An 18,848-nucleotide genomic window follows, 5' to 3' on the forward strand; every position below is an offset into this window, starting at 1 on the left:
AGTCAACCGATCCTTCAATTAATAAGCAAGGCTCCGACACAGCCGTGAGCACTCTCAGTGTAGCGACACCCTGCGCTATTTTCAATCCTACCATTAAATACTCAATTATTAAAGAAAAAAAAACCAAAAAACCACCCTCGCCTCGCCTACCTTAAAGGAACAAATACTTATTTGTCAATTAAGTTGGCGGTTGGGGAGGGGGTTGACAGGGGAAGCTGGCTCCCTCCCCTGGCAACAGGATCCTGCAGAGACTGAACCATACCTGTTGCAGAGCCAAGACAAGCCCTGGTGGCCTGCCGAGCCAGGCCCTGGGGACAGGATTTGTACTGAGGCAATTGGCACCAATGGGTTCTCCTCAGATATTACAGTGTCCTCAATGTCTGCCCCAGGCCCTCAGCCAACTGCTGGGAACAGAGGGGAGGAGGCACCCACCTTTGTGGAACCTACTGCAATGGGAAGAAGGGGACTAGACAGCCCTCAGGTTTAGAGCTAGCCCTGGATAGCCCATCAATATCACCTGACACCTCTGACTATGCCTAGCTCATTGTGAGGGGTGGGAATGGTCTTTCCATGGGACGCAACTCACAACGGTCCACGGGAAGTTCTGGCGAATCTAGGTTTAAATCGGTCAAGCCTTTCTACCCCATGTCAGTGGTGGCTTCTAGAACTGGTGCCTGAGTATCTCCCAGAATCCCTCCTCTCTTCCAAAGCGAGCTCTATGACAGCCTTGGGTCTACACCAGCCTCTGGATCAGTCGCTCAGGCCAGCAGTGGGGACAGTAACTGGCCTCTGGCCTCGGGGAAGGCACCTGACCTCTCTGAACCAATCCTGCAGCACTGAACGCGTTAGATGGTGGGGCCTCCTACCGACAGGCACATCGTACCACATGCTGCAAAGAGTTGGGAGGGTCCTAGGAAGGAGTCGGGGGTTATGTGAGAGTCTGACTACCACGCAGACACTATCTGCTAGGAGGATCCCCAGGGAAGGGGATGGGAAAGAAGAGGTTTGGGCAGACCCAAGGGGGCCTTCCGGGGTGCACATGGTGGGGGGAATCACCCAGAAGCATGAGGAGAGGGCTCATCGAAAGACTTGAGGGTTACCCCCAAAATAAGAGTGAAGACAGCACTGATCTTTGGAAATACATAAACCGGAGCGGGTGGCAGGATGACGAGCATGGGCCCTGCCGAAAGGCAAGGTGGGACCTCTCTGATGCCCACTTCCTCATCTGCAGTGTGGAGGCCATATGGCTCCCTCTGGGGTTATGTAGGAGGGGGAGGTGTCAACTTCCTCCATGGACCCTCTGGCCCACCCACTCACTCTCTTCCTTGGGCAGCCTCAGGTATCCCTCCCTGGGCCCAATCAACCCAGTCCCCACCTGCCATCTGCCCTCCGGCCACCTGGGTCAGAGATTCCGCTACCCAAGCTCCCCAATATCCAGAGTTCTCCCACAGCATGCAAGACTCTCTTCCTCTAAGGAAGTTCCATGGCTTTGGCAGCTCGAGAAACCAGCATACATGAAGAAGGACCCTCGCTCTGGAAAGGGTCCGCTCTAGAGCACTGTAGCAGGCATCCTGCTCCACCTAGCAGCTGCCCTGGATGGCTACGTACGACCAGACTGCAGACCCAGACTTCACTCAGTCTAACAGCTGATACTGCTTGGGTGGGCACTTTCCACTCGACGTCTCAGGGCCTACAAGCACTCTATGCTCACTGGCCTCACTCTGGAGGAGAAATGAGAGACACTCAGAGAGGCCCGGCCACTTGCTCCAGGCCCCACCATTATGGCTTTGACATCAGTCAGTCAGGGAAAAGGGTCGCCACCCAGACTCACCCAATCCAATATATTCTCCACACCTTGTGAGACCACCAAGGACTAGCCCAAGAGGCAGGGATGTAGGGCTAGGGGAAGTGTCACTGTGGTACCTCGGGATGGAATAAGGGAGAGGTTGAGGGCTGGAGCACCTGGAGCAGGCCTAGGCAGTAGGCCAAAGGAATGACAGGCAACTAGCAGCTTGGAGGACCCCAACCCCCAGGCCATCTGAAGATGGAGCTGCAAGGGATCAGCTGGGGCTCTTAAAAGCCCAGAAAGCCAGGGCCCAGCTCCCCTTTTCCTGCCTATAAGCAGCCCACCCTGCCTCCCCACATACATTGATATAAACAGAGCACCCACCCATAGCTGTCTTGGGAGCCAGCCTGACCCTCATCCACACAGCATTGCTGGTCTGGGGGGGGGGTGGTGGAAGGCCTGCCTTTCCCTCTGGGAGCTGGCCTGTGGCCTCCCCAACCCTGATATTTAACAGCTACAAGAGGGACTGACACCTGTTGGCACTCACTGTCCTATATAGGTTAAGAACTAGTAGCACCTGAATCACGGGGCCTGCCCCTCCCAGGGAAGCCCCAGGGCTGTCCACTCTGCATGCCACAAATCTTGATGTCCACTCGGAAAGCAATGCCCAGATAGCCCGGACTGAGCCCAACCTGGCCCAACCTCCCTAACCCCAGTGGACTAGATACAAGCCACATCAGTCCCTTCTCTGCCGTTGTTCCTGACCAGGCCCTTGTCCCTTTGCCATGTGCCTCCAATCCTAGTGAGAGGAGTGGGGCTCCCAGCAGGGCAGGGGTGGGGGTGGGGGTAGGAGGCCATGTAGGCCATCCTCCTGGGCCTCCACCCTGGCGCTGTGGGCGGCTGACTCATGCTTCATTTCCTCTCTACAAAGACAACTCTACGTGTGGTAAAGTCGCACGTGGGCCCCTCCCACTGCTGGGCAGTGGCCCTGAAGACCAACAGCCGACACTAACAGATGTCATTCCTCTGATTTCTACCTCCAGCACCTGTGAGTCCCTCCCTTCCACTTTTCCCTCTCCCTCTCCACACCACCCCCCTTGTTCTCACTGTATTTAAACCTTCTGACGGAAATGCTTTCTGAAGTGATTCACACACCCCTGCACTCTTCAGCAAGCTGTTGAACAAAATGTCACCTTCCTTCTTGATTCAGGATCTACATATGCCTGTTTCACATTCTTCGAGGCCCCACCACCTCTGACCCCATCCCATTTCTTTTCCCAGCCCCGCCTCATCCCTAGCCACTTCTCTGGCACTGCCTTGGGAAATGACATATGACCACCACCCCCCCAACACACACACACCTTCTATTAAACCCTTGACCATTCCCTATGGGTAAAAATGGGTGAGGAAGGAGAAAGCTCTAGAAACCAGCCCTGAAGTTAGCACGGGACCCAAACAGGCATATTCTGAGGCTCTCTAGGGCACAGACAACATAGCTTTCTCCTATGCTGAGGGGTGTCATACTGGACAGCTGGGCTTCCAGCCAGCTTTCCAACCCTGCCCACACACACTCAAACCTCAGGTTCTACTTCTCAGACTTGTGAAATGACTCATATACCTCCCTCTATGCCTAGCAGTGTCTAGGCACCAAAAAAAAAAAAAAAAAAAAAAAAAAAAAAAAAAAAAAAAAGGAAGAAGGAGAAGAAAGAAGAAAAGAAAGAAAGAAAACCATCATCTCCTCAGGCTCAGGGTCCCCTCCTCAAGTCTCTGGCTCATCAAAACACAGAAGGGTCCTGTACTTGACTGAAAACTTCTCTGGGACGATATTAGCCCGTCCTGTTTCACGTCTATGGAAAATAAGAGAATGGGTTCAGAACAAGCCAGGAAACCACACTAGCATCTGGCCTTTGCAGCCTCTCCTTGGGCAGCTAGCTGGAGGAGGACTCTCCTCCTGAAGACAGAATGGATTTTGTGACACTCAAGTTCTGTAGTTGTCTTTTTTTATTTTTAGTCTATACTGATTATTAAACCACAGAGCCTCATATATACTCTGTGACTGCCATTACCACTGGGCTACAATCATGGCTCTTTAAATTTTGTTTTGAGACAGGGTCTCCCTATGTAGCCCAGGCTGACTATGAACTCACAGTCCTCCTGCCTCATGTCCAGTTGTCTGTCCTTTTTTAAACAAACAAACAAACAAACAAAGACAAAAGCAAAACTTAGGGTTTTTACTTTTTAGATGTACTTATTTTTAGATGTATGAATGTACATGCTTGCCTGGTACCCACTGAGGTCAAAAGAAGGCATCAGATCCACTGGAACTGGAGTTACAGACAGTTGTAAGTTGCCATGTGGGTGCTGGGAACTGAACCCTGGTCCTGTGAACGGCAAGTGCTCTTTACCACTGAAGCATCTCACCACTCTGAGCTTTAGAGTCTCAGATGCCAAATGGCCCCCTCAGTGGGCCATCTGGAATATGCCTTCCTGACATCATGGGTTCCAACCCAAGTGTCCTCTGAACTACAGGCCTGGGTTTCAGGATAGGACAACTAGGTGCCTGTGAAGGATGACAGGCCTTCACTGACACAGGTGTGCTTCTCAGGAAACAGGCCCCCAGACGGCAGTGGTGACATTCAACACTGTCCAGTGTCCAGCATGGAGCAGGTCCTTAATACACATCTACAGAGACAAGGCTGGGTGTGCAGATGAGCCAGGGCTTCTTAAACTATAACCAGAAGCTCTCCTCCTATATCAGTTCTCAACAGTGGAAGGAAAAAAAAAATGCTTCTAAGATCTTAGCAAAAACAAACCTATAGGGAAAACAGATCAACATTTATAGACAGTAGTGTATACATCCCTCCCTATGGGTGCAGCTCACACCTCACACCCCATTCCCTCCACACCGCCATGCCCATCAGGTATTGGGGTGGCACCTATCCCAGGGCACACAGGGCTCAGCCTATGTCACCCAGGAAATAGACTCTCAACCACTCAACAGTTCTCACTGAGCCCGGCCCAGAGGCCTCGGAGTATCCTGTCTCACTTCAGCTCAAGGGGAAAGCAACATGAAATGGAGGTATTTGTGCAGGCGTCTCCTGAGCCTGCTCTAGTGGTTGCACTCTTCTGAAATATCCTTGTCCCTCCGCACTGCTCTCGGGCCCTTATCAGGATGGGTAGCACTGTCTACCCATCCATTCAGCCTGCACCCAGCACACCTCCAGGTACACAATTCCTGTCTCAGGAAGCTCTGTGGCTGCAGACCCCCTACCCTGCCACAGGCACCAGCTGCTGATGACCTGGACAGCCGGGACAGGGCAGTGGCTACCCACTATTAAGAAATGGAACCAAGCCAAGCCTGAGTCAACAGAAAGGGAATGCTCACTTTATTCCCCGCCACCGCCACCATGGGCGGCGACGGCAAATGTGTGGCGCTTCCCAGAACTGCAAGTAGGTGTATCTTCTGTGCTCGGAGAACCATTCAAAGACTCCTCCTTGCTGAAGTGGCAAGTTCAGAGGGCTGAGAGGAGACAGACCCAGCCAGGATCAAAGTCAAAGATCCCTGAGCTCCAAAGCAGCCAGCAGCAACAGCCTGTCTCTACCCTGCCAGACTACGAGGATTCCTTCAAAAGATGGGCCCCACTCTCAAGTTTCAAACGGATGTCCCAGTCTGTGCCCATCCCACAGCCAGGCTGTTAAGCACAGCAGGGAAGCGCCCCCCCCCCATCCACAGCTTCCTCTTGTTTCTCTCTCCAGTCACAGAAGCATCTCTGGGGAGGGAGTTCCACTCCCTACCCTCTTCAGGCTCAAAGTGCATACCCACTGCACGGGCTGGTAAGATTCCCGGTTGGCAAACTCTCCCCGAGAGCTGCAAGATAACAATTCCGACTCCACTTTGTGAGTACTGATGTTAAGGGATTAAGCGCATGAGTAGCTAGTGAAGAAAGAGCCTAGCTCCATGATGCTGAGATGGAATGGTGCTCCATTCCATCTCTACAAGGAGAAGAGACCAGAACCATCCACGGAGTGACTAGACTGAAGCTGGTCATCCAGGAGCATACCTCCCTTGTTGTAGACGCAGATGGCCATGCACGGACGGGTTCATGGACAGATTCAAGTTCCCAGGGGTCAGAGTTCACACATGCCCCTCCTGTTCCTCCATCTGAGGGGGGTCTAGAATCAACCAAACCCAGTAGCAAACAGCAACCTCTAGATCTGGCTTTTTGATACTGGTCTCCAGAAAAGGAACCTGGGATCCCTATAGAATGGGCAGACTCTAGGGCTGAACCTGGCGCATTCTATGAGCCAAACAGCAGTGAAGGGCTCAGGCTCTCGTGGGGTTGTGGTGTCCACAGGACCCAGAGATAATAGCAAAAGAACAGAGCAAGGAAATAAGTCGAGCGGAATCACACAGTGTAAAATACAAATCAACACAAATAGAAATCAATGATTAATAAGTGGCTGCATGAAGAAGTGACAATTCCCCTATCCACACAGAATCCAAAATAATTCAGGTACTCAGCCCTTCAGGGAGTAGCACAGAACCCCTTTTCCTTCTGTCTGTTGTAGGATGCACCGTGAATTCCTTCTAAAGAGCATAGCAGGGAGGGCCTTGACAGAGTGAGCCCTTAACAACTATACCTGGGCCTGAGTCATACTGAAAGACAGAACCCAGACATCAAGAATGCTGCGGCCCTCCCCAAATCCATCACCCAGACTCATCATGACAAAAACATCTAAATTTCTTTCTTTTTTTCCCCCCATGACAGGGTTTCTCTATGTAGCCTTGGCTGTCCTGGACTTGCTTTGTAGACTAGGCTGGCCTCATCAAACTCACATCAAACCCCCCTACCTCTGCCTCCCTGAGTGCTGGGATTAAAGGAGTGCACCACCAGACCCAGCTAACTCATCTAAATTTCAAGAGAGGATTCCCAAGTAATACACAGACTCCCAACTTGGGGCCCTGAAGCCCACCAAACTCTTCAGGAAGTCAATCAAAGTCCGAGACAGGGTCAAAGCCAAAAGGAGCCTAAGGGGATGTGACAAGAGGACATATGTGGGACCTCATGGGGTCCTGGGACAAAAAACAAGGACATGAGGCAAAAAAAAAATGAAGACAACCTGTCAAGCAAAGGACTTCATCAATAACCATGTGTGGGGCTGGCAAGATTGCCACCTAATCTGATGACCTGAGTTCCATCCATCCCTAGGGACAGAGACCCACACAGTAGAAGGAGAGGACAGACTCCCAAAAGTTGTCCTCTGGCCTCTGCATGTGTGCTACGGTATCTTGTACCCACAAATACAAACATAACTAAACATAGTCTAAAACTTTCTAAATGAATGGATACCAGTGTACAAATAATAACAACCGAACCACACCAGCCTCAATTGTTAGAGATAAAACAGAGTGTTGGCCCAGGGGGCGGAGTGGAGAGGGAGGCAAGACCAGCATCACACAATTGCCACCATCACACATCCACAGTGAACGAGGGAGCTGACACAAAAGCCACCCACAGCGTGAGTACAGGTGCATTAGGCGTCCGGAAGAGGCGAATCCACAGCTAAACTGGCAAGGTGGCCTCAGCTGGGAGAGAGGCAGTGGAGTGCCGGCTGTCCTGTCCTCGCCTCTAGATTACAGCGAACGGGTTAGAAAGCAGTAAATTATATCCGTAAAGGGTGTATAGTGTGGTATGTGAATTACACTTCAACAAAGATGCTTAAAAAGAACAAATTCTCTCCCCGGAGCAGCTGTCAGAGCACTTGGCCCCTTCGAACCACACAGCCTTGCTCAACTATGGATGGATCCTAAACTAGGATCCCGGTGGTAATAACTGCCAAACGACCCAGAGAAGACAGAGCACGATGCCCACTCGGTGCCACTACACCTCACCATAGGCTGTGCGACACAGGGACATGGTGATGAATGGGTGTGAAGAGACCATGGCTTTGGAAAATGCCTACCCTCTCCATGGGAGGAGTGACAAACAGGAAAGGAGGCCAAGTGCATCATGGGGAAACCCCCAAACTTCTCTATACTAGAGGTACCCTTCCTGTGGGATGGAGCCTACCACAGAACCGACCTTCCGTAGTCACAAACATAAACCACAAGAACTTCCCCAGAAGAATGTCACCCAGGCCCTGTGAGAGATACTGCCGTGCCTTGAAATACCACAGGGCCCTTTTGATTCAGCTTTACAGGAGGATTAGCACGGGGTCCTAGAGCTGCTGTGGCCACAAGCCACCACCCAAGTTCAAATCCTAGTTCTGCTACCGAACTAACCAGCCCTTGAACAAGCTGTGCCCCTCTCTCTGTGCCTCGGTTTCCTCCCCTGGTGACTAGCAAAAGCACATGTGGTGAGATGATTCCTGGGAGGCACGCGGCACAGCCTGTGGCATGTAGAATGACTTCTCTTACTACTACTATTTTTTTTTTTTTTTTAGATAGGCCAATTCTTTCTGTCTTCCTGTATAATCACAGGGGACTTTAATCACAGGCTTAAGCATAATCACAACCTTGGTTATAACTCAAACACCAAACAGTCTTAACAATGGCCTGTCGATGTCAAATGTTATGAGTGGTGACTTACAGCCGAAAGTCCCCTCCCAGGCCTTCTGTACCGGCCACACGCAGACACCCCAGGAGAAAAGAACAAAGTTTTCCACAATCAGGAAAACCCCCGTCTGCCACAGCCGTGATTTTGCTTTATAAGGCGTTTCTCCACCAGCCACAGGCTCTGACCTGGTACAACGGCCCTGGACCCACCTACCTGGGCTGGGCTAGGCCTCCTCCCTGGAGCTGGCCCACACCTGGCTGAGGACTTTCACCCCTTTCTAGGTCTGCACAGAATGAAGAAAAGCAGGAAGCCACATGTGCAAAGCCAAGGAGAAAGCAGCCCCAAAGCCACTATGAGTGGCACAAAAAAGCCCCCGGGCAGCTCACAGAGCTCACATACCAAACCTTCCAGAGCCCGTAGTTATGGTCAAACTGCCCTGGGGTGGCGGCCTCCCTGGAAATGGCCACCTGAGGCCAGGGAAAAAGGATCCGCCTCCCAGCAAGTCAGTCTGCATTCACCTTTGACTCACTTTGCAAGGCTCCCATCTTATCTCCCTAGATTCACGATTACTGTCTCTCCACTCTTGACACACAGCAGAGCGGTCAGCAGCTGTCCCAGCAGCCACTTACACCAGAGGGCCACAGACGCGCCTCTCGCTGCTAACAGGGCCAGCGGCAACTTCTAAGTCTACCTTGCAGGGAAGAATGCAGAAGCTCGGACAAGGTAGCCCAAAAACAGGTGTTTGCCGCCACCGACCCGATGTGTCCCTATCCTGACATACGGAGAAAACCAAACACCACAGTAGAGAGGACAGGGGGTGCTCGGGAGGAGAACCTGCCCAGCTTCCCAAGAGAAAATGGCCCCAAACATCCTCACCCCATAATGAGCACACACACACCCCAATCCTGTAAAAGGCTCAGTAGATCGGGCTTCTAGAGAGAAACCCTACCAGAGCCTGGGGAACTGGATAGGGCTTCCATGTGTCCCCAGAGAAGGAAGGGGCCAAGCAGCACATTAGTCATAAGGATCCCACAGCAGAGCACTAAGCCTTTGATTCTCCAGACATGAATTCTGTGCAGATTTGGCACGGCCGGAGCTGGTGTTTCTAAACAGCTGTAATGGTCTCCTTACAGAGAGCTATGCTGGGGCCATGCCAGCCCTGTCAAGAGTATGTCAGGGCCTCCAATGACACTTTTCCATTGTGTGGAGCACTATCTATAGTGAGGCAGAAATGTTGATTCAGGAAACAGGTCTCATTCTCCTCTTTCTAGGTGGTGAAGGTGAAGCTCAGCAAGAATGAGGACAGCGGAGGCCATCGCCGCTGGCATTGGCCACTGCGCTATCTGCTGGCGCCACTCCGGGTAAGTCAGGATAACAGATAACAGAGGGTACAGGGGGAGGTTTGGAGAGAGACTACTGGTCCCTCCTTAGGGAGAGCCCCTCTGCAAAACTCCTCTGCCTGCCCAGGTAGGACACACAGGATAAATAGGTGCCCAGGCTGTGTAGAAACAGACCTCAACTCTGAGACTGTCCCAGGCAGTTTATAGGAACTAAGTCCAAGCATGTACACAGACAGACATCTCTGGGACCAATGGGGACAGCCATGCTCCCTACTATCGGCCCAGGTTAGCCAAGGAAAAACAAGCAGAGCAGGGAGATAATGGTCCACAAAGAATGTGATTCTGGGCATCCAACATTCCAGACATCAGTCCCTGGCCCAGATGCCCTCTGAGCTCAGCAGTCATTATCACAGCAAAGGCTGGGGCTGCATCCAGAAGCAGCTTGGGGAGGAGGGAGGAGCAGGCATACTGACTGAGACCCCCAGTTGGGGTATCCCAGAGAGGATATGTGGGTTGTAGTTTCATCCTAGAATGGGATAATAAATAAAACACCCTCACTGGGCCAGGCTGTGAGTGCCCAGATGGGCCTGGGAACAGTTTGGGCAGTGGCAGAATGGGAGAAGATTCTTCAGGTCTCTGCAGGTTCACTAAGGCCATCCGAGAGGCAAAGGACAGCACAGCCTAGTCTGACTCTTGACCCAGGGTGTGTCTGGCCAGCATGGAACACATACCATGTCATCACTCCTCTTATCTTCTCCTTATCTTCCTCATCAGTCACTCGCTGATGAGGAAACTGAGGCAGGAGATGCTTGCTGCCTTGCCCAATGTCAAAGAACAGGAACTTGAGAAAAGCTAACTTCCAACTGCCCTCTATTTGAAACCTTACAGAGCCTGGACCATGACCCTCCTCCTGAGCTTGGTCTTATAGCAAGCCCCTCTGCCTGGCTGGGCTTCAGTGAGATTGAGGAAGACTCAGAACTTGAATTTTGTCCCTAATTTACACAAAGCAAGGCAGGAAGGGAACCCACTCTGAAAAAGATCTCCCCCAAACTGAATCTCTCCTACCTAGTGTACCAGCTTCTGTCTCTGGCCCTGTGAGCCTGCTCCTCACTCTGGCCACAGGTAGGGTCAGGGGAACCAACACTCAAATTGGCCTCTCCACCCTTCAGAGGTGCTGACCCTGCTGTAGACAGGTAAGGTCTTAGGCTGGGACTGCCACACAGCACCCCACCTCAATGGTTGTATAAACACATAGGCCTAAACTCCAGCCCAGGTGCCAACTGTCCCCAGGATCCCACAGGCTACTGTCCAAATGAAAGAAACTGACACACAGAAAGCAGGGTGTAAAAAGAGACACAAGCGTCCACAACTTTTCCCCGGGTCATCTCTTGGACCACAGCAGCCTGGAGAGATCCACCTCCTTTGCAACCACCACCACCACCAAACACACAACCCCCAAGAGTGGGTCAGTAGGACGACATTTGCTGCGCCCTCATCCTGTCCCCCTCCGCGAGCGGCCTAGGCATCGTAACCCATCTAATGACAGCCCCACATCCTAGTTTTGGCCCTGCGTCGGGTCGACGTTGGCCTCTCGCCCACCAGGACCCTGACCCGCACAGTGCCGGAGGTACACTCTAGGGGCGGCCGTGACGCGCGCCCCGGGGGCGTGTGTGCGGGGCACGCCCGCGCTGGTCCCCGAAGGGAGGGTCGCCGCAGTGGGCCACCGATTAAAGCGCACGGGGTCGCAGCCCCACGGCCGGGACAGAGCGTGGCGAGCGTCTCCAGGTCCGTGTGGGAGTCCGCGCGCGTGCCGCTTACCCTGTGGGGAGATCGGGGCCAACTCTCATCCACCCGCTGCTGCGGCGACCCCCTGGCCGGCCACCCGGCCCCGCTGCACCTGCCGCTCTCCCGGGAGCCCAGCGGCGCCGGGGAGCGGGGACTACGCGGCCCCGCGGGTGCCGGCCACGAGCGCGGAGGCGGCGCCGCGTCGCGCGCTCACGTCCTGCTGCGCGGAGTCTGCGCGCCCCCGGCCGGGCCTGCGCAGCCGCCGCCCCGCCCCTCCCCTCGCCTCCCCGCCCTCCCTGCTCGGCTCGCGCGCACGCGCGCGCGCGCCCGATCACGCGGCGCCGCCTTTGTTTGGGTGGCCCACGTGGGTCCTCGCCGCGCGTATCCACGCGCACGCGCGGCCTCCTGCCAGTCGCAGCCACGGACTCAACCGCGCACAAGCACGCACGCCACTGTCGCCTCGCTCGGGTGTGCTGGAGTTGCTGCCAGTGGTGACCCGCACTTGGAGTAGAAATACTTCGCCAGACTGGACTCAGAGCACAGCTCCACACCGGGAAAAGGATATGATACCTGCTCCGGGAGGGGCAGTGGGCAACTCCTCTCTTAGTCCCCACTTAGTACCTACCCGAGAATGGTTCCACACACCTTTAAATGTCACCTTAGAGATAGGAAGCCTGCTGCAGGCCGGCCACTACCCTCAGGAACTGAGATGCTCCGGTAGACCCCTTCCCCTTTGGATTTGCCTTTCAGAAACAAGGGTTGCCAGGCTCCCAGGAAGATAACTGATGAACCAGGTAAAGACAGCATCCTCCAGAAGCCCAGGCCCTAACATGGTTGGAGAACCAACCATCAGCACCCTGTGAGGTCCGACCTAGGAGTCCAGCTGCAGGGTGGGTGGCGACCTTAGCAAGCTCAGCGTCGGAGGGTGGAGCCAGAGCGTTAGGCTTGGGCCCGCCTGATGCTTTGCCTGCCTCACCTCCAACCCTCTCAGTCCAGAAATGGCCCCCACCATTTGTCTCAAGCACCCCAGCTCAAGGACTCCTGGAGCTCCCTGGAATGCCTACCTTCCAGACAGGCCTTTGTATCAGGGTCAGGGGCGGGCACTCAGATGGGCGCCAGTGGGTGAGCTCTCTCTGAAGAATGAGAAGCAATGGTCTCATGTGTGTGGGGTGTATTCCACGGCTCTTGGCTGGCAGTGTGAAGCGCCCTGCTAAGCTGCCCGCAGGGCTTGGTCTTGGCAAGATGAGAGCTACTTTGGGCAGGAACCTCCTCTGAGTCACCTTTGTGCGGCATCCCGGGCAACACCATGCCAATCCTGCTGGTTCCTCCTACCTCTTGGCTTTTCCTGCTTCCTCTTTGTCCTCGAGCAAAACGGGGCCCTGATTTCCCCCAAAACACAAGTTCTGCTTTCCTGCCTCCAAGCCATTGCCTAGGCCATATCCTCCCGGTGGGGGAGAGGGAGGGGTCACCACTCTAACCCTGCCCAGCCTTCCAGGCTAACTCTAAAGTTTCAGCCCTGCAAAGCCTGCCTTTCCCAGCTGAGTCAGAAAATGGTTCTAGCTTCGCATGCAGCCAGAGTTCTCGGGAGTCATTCCCGATCCCTCTCCGAGGAACTCAGCCGGGGAAGCTTCTACAAGGAAAGGCTCAGTGCGTTTGTGTAGGTGTCCGTCGCTGCTAGAGTTGAAATGTGTCCCCAACGTCGCTGAATTGCAAGCTTAATCCCCGGTGTACCAGTGTGATTGTTTTGGAGGTGTCCGCCCTGAGAATGGTTTTATGATTGGTGCTGGTTTTATATGAGTGGGCTCTGGATGGAAGGTGTGGCAGTTTGAATGAGAATAGACGCCTAGGTTGGTGGCACTGTTTGGGGAGGATTAGGAGGTGTGGCTTTGCTGGAGGAGGTGTGTCCCTGGGTTTGAGGTCTCAAAAGCCCACGCCATTCCCAGCTGACTTTCTCTTTGCCTCATGATTGTGTCTCAAGGGGTAAGCTCCCAGCCACTTCTCCAGCACTATTCGTGCCTGCTGCCTACCGTGACTGTCACGGACTAACCCATATGAGCCCCAAATTAAACATTTGTCTGTGAGTTGCCTTAGTCATGATGTCTCATCAAGGCAATAGAAAAGTAATTAAGGCAGAAAAAGGTAAGTCCCTGACACATGCTCCTTCACAGCTCTCATGAGGATGACATGGCAGGCAGATCCTTATTATCACACAGGATATCCTGAAGCTGGCCAGTGCAGCTGCAGAAATGCCCTGTGCAGGGTGTTACAGGAAGCCCTGCCCCTCCATTCCACTTGCTCTCTCTGACTTCCTGTTCCTCTGTAGACAGGTCCCTCCCTCAGCCCCTGACCCCAGGGGAGAATCCTCCTTAGTCTTATCCCTGTAGCATATCTCAAGTTTTCTGGCTCAGCCCTCGCGCACTGGTGGCAGTGGGGAGAGGAGGGGAGCCTAGGCGCTGCTGGGCCTTCTGAGCCACCTGAGATCATAGCATCGCTCCATCTGGAAGGGAGCCAACAGATACTGCAATAGCCCCCCGCCCTTGCATAACACGGGGGGGGGGGTGTGCCCAGGAAACATTCTTTGCATGAGTGGCCAGGATGAGGAGATAGTCAGGAGCCCAGCAATGGAGCCAGACCTCTAGGGCCTTCCCAGGGTCTCTAATCACTCTCCTTCTGTCTACAAACATCCACTGGGTGCCCACTCCCAGACATTGCCTGGTGGGGAACAAAACTGGTCAATAAGGTACATTCTAGAAGACATACTTGGACAGACACTGCCCCCAGGAGAGCTTGAGGCTACCATGACCCCCATCATGAGGAGCCACTCAGAGTTTCCTCACACCCATGGCTCCTCACTGCCTGCCAACAGTTATCATGGTCTGGGCTGTGTTTCATAACTCTGGATATTGAAGTCCTAATCCGCTAGACCTCAGAACACAACTGCATCCGAAGACAAGGTCTTTACAGAAGCAGTAAGGCCAGAGGGGTCCTATGGGCCAGCTCCAGTCTAATTTGCATGGTTCTTCTTTTGGGGACAGGCTGTTCGAAACAGGGCTTCTCTGTATAGCCCTGGCTATCCTGGGACTCATTCTGTAGACCAGGCTGGCCTCAAACTTCAGAGATCCACCTGCCTCTGCCTCCCCAGTGCTGGGATCAAAGGTGTGAGTCACCACTGCCCAGCTATCTGTCTGGTTCTTATAAAAAGACAATCAGGAGACAGAGACAAGTGGATCTCTGAGAGTTTGAGGCCAGCCTGGTCTGCAGAGTGAGTTCCAGACAGGAGGGGCTACACAAAGAGACCCTGTCTCAAAAAGCCAAAAGGAAGAAAGAAAGAAAGAAAGAAAGAAAGAAGAAAGAAAGAGAGAGAGGAAGAAAATCTCACTCATGTTTTCTGGGTGGTGGGGGGCACATTCCTTTAATCTCAGCACTTGGGAGGCAGAGGCAGAAGGATCTGTCAGAGTTTGAGGCCAGCCAGACCCTCAGAACAGTAGTTCTCAACCTTCCTAATGCTGTAACCCTTTATTACAGTTCCTCATGTTCCCCAACCATAAGATTATTTTGTCACTACTTCATAACCTTAACTTGGCTAGTGTTACAAATCATAATATAAACATCTATATGCTGGATCTCTGATGTGTGATGGCAAAGGGGTCACGACCCACAGGTCGAGAACCTTCCCAGAACCTTCATTTCCACGTTCAGTAAGGTGCAGTAATGAACTGCCCTTTGTAAGGCAACTGGGGATCTCGGTATCCGTTCCATTCCCAACGAGTAGGTAAGCAGCAGCAGCCTGTGGGGGAGATCAGGGCTTCCAAGACAGCGTAGGGGACCAGGGAGCCTGGGCAGCCAGTGCTGCAGTCTTGATGGTGCCAAGCAACGAATGGGCGTCTTCGCACAGTGCCTATTCCTCTCCTCATAGGCACTCGGTGAGCAGGGGCCCAGTAAATGGACAGATGTCATCTAGAAACCTAATTTACATATTTTCTTATAAAATAAAAAAGGTCCTCAGATGTGAACGGTCTCACCAACGTAACAGCTTGTTTTTCAGGAAATAGCCCCAACCCAGCTGTGTTAGGTACACTCCTGTTCTAGGTTGTTCCCATGACAGCGTGACAAGAGGCTATCGGGACTCTTGGATGGAAGAAACATGGATGTGACACGTGGAGGGTTCTGCTCTGGGCTCTCCACTATGCACCCCCACTCTGGCTGCGACCCTTGGAGACTCCGCCCCTGGAATAGAGGCTCTTCCGTACAGCCTTGCCAGGCCTCACGGGGGTAGCAGAAAACAGTCCCCGAGCCGCCAGCCTGGGGTTGGAGCTGGCGAGTAGCGAGCCAGTGCAGAGGGGCGAGGTGAGAGAGCCGGCCCAAGTAAACTGCAAGTTCCCCTCAGTCAAGTTCTGAAACAGTTAGGTAGGATGCTGGCTTCCGTGCTGACGGGTGCGCCACCTTGTGGCGGTGGGTGGTAGCACAGGAAGCGAAGTCACACTCCGGCATGGCCCGTTGGGGTCTTATTACACCTTACCCTTCTCCCTATCCGGCACGCTGCCAAGCTCCGGCACACTTGCGGCCATAGGGCGGGGTCTTTCTTTTTTTGTACCTCTGTCTGTGTCCACTTGGGGACAGACTGCTGTCCCTGAGCTTGTCTAGGCTGAGTTTCACCCGCTAGGTGACCTTGACAAGTCCGTGAAAGCTTTCAGAGCCTTAGTTTCTTTACTTCGAAGGACGGTGGTTGTCGCCTTACTTTTTTCCTACCCTTTTAGCTCCCCACATAGCCAGGCATAGAGGCTCATGACCAGCAGATCTGGCCCATGAAGATCTGGTGATGAAAACCCATGTATTACCCATGTACCACATACTTACCGGGGCCAGGGGACTGGCGAGAAGGCCTTCTGGTAAGCCTTGGGGTTATCGGGAGAGGAAGTTTATAACCTAGAAAGGCATCTGAGGAGGGTAGACCACGGAGGGGTGACAATCTTCAGGATCTTTGGGGTCTCAGGGGTGGCATGGGGGAGTAAACACTGGGCTCGGGGAGCTGAGGAATAAGCTCATGAGCAGTAGAGATGAGAATCCTAACACAGTCCAGGGGAGGTGAGGGGCTGGGGCCAGCCAGTCAATGCAAGGGAGAGAGGGATGGAGTCGGGGAGCCCGTAGGGCTCGTGGAGGAAGTGAAGGGCTGGGGCCAGTGAACCAGAGCAAGGGGCTTGGGGAACTGCAGCAGCGAGCTTCGGGAGAAGTGAGAGGTTGTGCAGAGAATGCCGGAGGAGGTTTGGGCATGGAAAGGATGAAAAAGTAAGATGCCAGTGGCCTCTTGAGAGCCGGGTGCTAGGAGCAGCTTTCATGAACCCTGTACCCAGCTGAGGAGGGAACTTCCTGATCTGTGGTTCTTGGTGGCTTCGGGAGCAAGATCTGACAATACGGACAGTCTGGGCATAGAGGAGCCCAGGCATGGTTTCTTTTCTGAGGATTCGTTCTTGCTCAATTCTCCAGAAGAGTCTACTTGAAGAAGAACAGGAACCACAGAGGCAAAGGAATGGGGCCATCCAGAGGTAAGGAAGAGGGAGGAGGTGGCAGACAAGACAGATCTCCAGGATAAGAGCCTTTTGAGTGTGGGAGAATGACAAAGGAAAGAATGAAAACAAAACAAAACAAACAAACAAACAAAAAAAAAAAAACAGCGAATGGGGAGTGGAGATCAGAGGTGGGGTTGTGTTTGACTATACACGTGACAGGCAGCCATGGCCAGCAAAGTCTTCATGGTCCCTGTGATCCCTGAGAACAGAGGAAGCGTCCCATGTAGAAATGAACTGTACTCAGGATGATGGTAGTCAGACTCCATGTAAAGAGTCTAAGGCTTTAGGAGAAGCCTTAGGCTCTGTAGAGCAACACCACACTGAACAGAGCTTTCCAGAATCACAGAAGCGTTCCACAGCTACTCTGTCCTATAAGATACACCCAGTAACCACATGCGGCCATGAGCAACCGAAATGTAGCTAGTTCCAGGGAAGGGAACTTGCAATTGTTGGGTTGGTTTTTTGTTTTTTTTTGTTTTTTGGCTTCACAGATTCCAGTGCAAACAGCCTGTGTGGGTAGTAGAGGCACACAGCAAGCTGACTGCCAGCCTAGACGTGGAACAGAGCGGAAACACAGGCCATCCCGCAGTGGAAACTGGAGCCAGGGAAACCATGAAAATGACGAGGCTGTGAAAGGACAGCATGATTCAGAGCTCGAAAACAAATGAGCCAACGAGAGGGAAACTGCACATTGGGAGAATGGGGAAATCATTTGAAATAAAAAGGAAAATAATTTTAGATGAATAAAATAAAAAGAGAACTAAAGGGACACAAAAAAATAAAAAAAAACATTACATTGTCCTTTGAGATAAACAAAGCAAAAAAATAAACAAACCCAGAACTTTTTAAAAAAGAGATTTATTTTATTTTTAAGTTAATGTATATTTGGGGGGGGGGAGTGTGCACATGAGTGCAGTGCCTGAGGAAACCAGAAGAGGGCATCAGATCCCCTGGAGCTGGAGTCCCAGGCACCTGTGAGCCGCTGAGGTAGGTGCTGGGAACCAAACTCAGGTCTTCTGCAAGAGGAGCAAGTGCTCTTAACGGCTGGACCATCCCTCCAGCAGTTCTTTTTCATATTTTATGGGTATGAGCGGTTTTGCCTGCTTCTATGTACGGTCACCATGTGTGTGCATTGCCCACGCTGGTCAGAAGAGGGCATCTGATCTCCTGAAACTGGAGTTTCGCAGGGCTGTGAGCCGCCATGTGGACACTGGGAAACGAACCCAGGTCGTCAGGGAGAGCAGCAGGTGCTCTTAGCTGCTGAGTCATCTCTCCAGCCCCTCGTACTTGTTCCTAGCCCCTAAGATGATCTCAGCAGTTGGCTAGACAACTCGCCTGGGGTTTCAGAACCAGCCTGCGACTGTAGAGCCTAGCATCGGTGTGCTTCAGGAGGCTGGCGGAGCACGCCTGTACTCGCACCCCTGTGCCATCGAATCAGGAGTCACCAGGGTGCCCAAAGGCCACTGCAAGTCACTTTGCCAGACACATGGAGAGTGGAATTGAAGGTAGTTTTTAATGGCGTTTTGTAATTTGTCTTGGAAAGCTCTTCTATTTAATTTGTGAGGTTTTGTTTTTCCCCTGAGAAACTGCTTATAATGGGCTGTCTGGTGCTTAGGTCACTCTGTCACTCTGGATGAGTGGCGTGGGCACTCATCACTGAGGCTCAGCGGGAACAAGTAACTGCTGTGCAGGAGGGACAGTGGCATTTCTTGCTCCTGGTGAGGCCCATTGCTGTATGACTTGCAGGGGAGCCATTAAGGACAGGAACTGATCAATAAATGTGCACAGGCTCCTTTCCTATGAATTGGTTGAG

The 18,848-nt window shown here is 52.9% G+C and overlaps 1 protein-coding gene and 1 long non-coding RNA gene across 2 annotated transcripts in view; one reads left to right on the top strand and one right to left on the bottom strand.

Moving 5' to 3' along the window:
• Positions 1-11,669, bottom strand: part of Gramd4 (GRAM domain containing 4) — a 75,877-nt gene extending 64,208 nt beyond the window's left edge. Inside the window, exon 1 of the mRNA XM_021659082.2 lies at positions 11,502-11,669. Coding sequence (XP_021514757.1) covers positions 11,502-11,530 — 29 coding nt within the window. The 5' untranslated portion in view covers positions 11,531-11,669. The remainder of the gene's footprint in view (positions 1-11,501) is intronic.
• Positions 11,670-16,036: 4,367 nt separating this feature from the next.
• LOC132655993 (uncharacterized) lies at positions 16,037-17,868 on the top strand. The gene is made up of 3 exons (XR_009593948.1): positions 16,037-16,357; positions 16,953-17,011; positions 17,527-17,868. It is a non-coding gene; the product is annotated as an uncharacterized LOC132655993 (long non-coding RNA).
• The last annotated feature ends 980 nt before the right edge of the window (positions 17,869-18,848 follow it).

This window comes from Meriones unguiculatus, chromosome 8, assembly GCF_030254825.1.
Source record: "Meriones unguiculatus strain TT.TT164.6M chromosome 8, Bangor_MerUng_6.1, whole genome shotgun sequence".
NCBI classification, from domain to species: Eukaryota; Metazoa; Chordata; class Mammalia; order Rodentia; family Muridae; genus Meriones; species Meriones unguiculatus.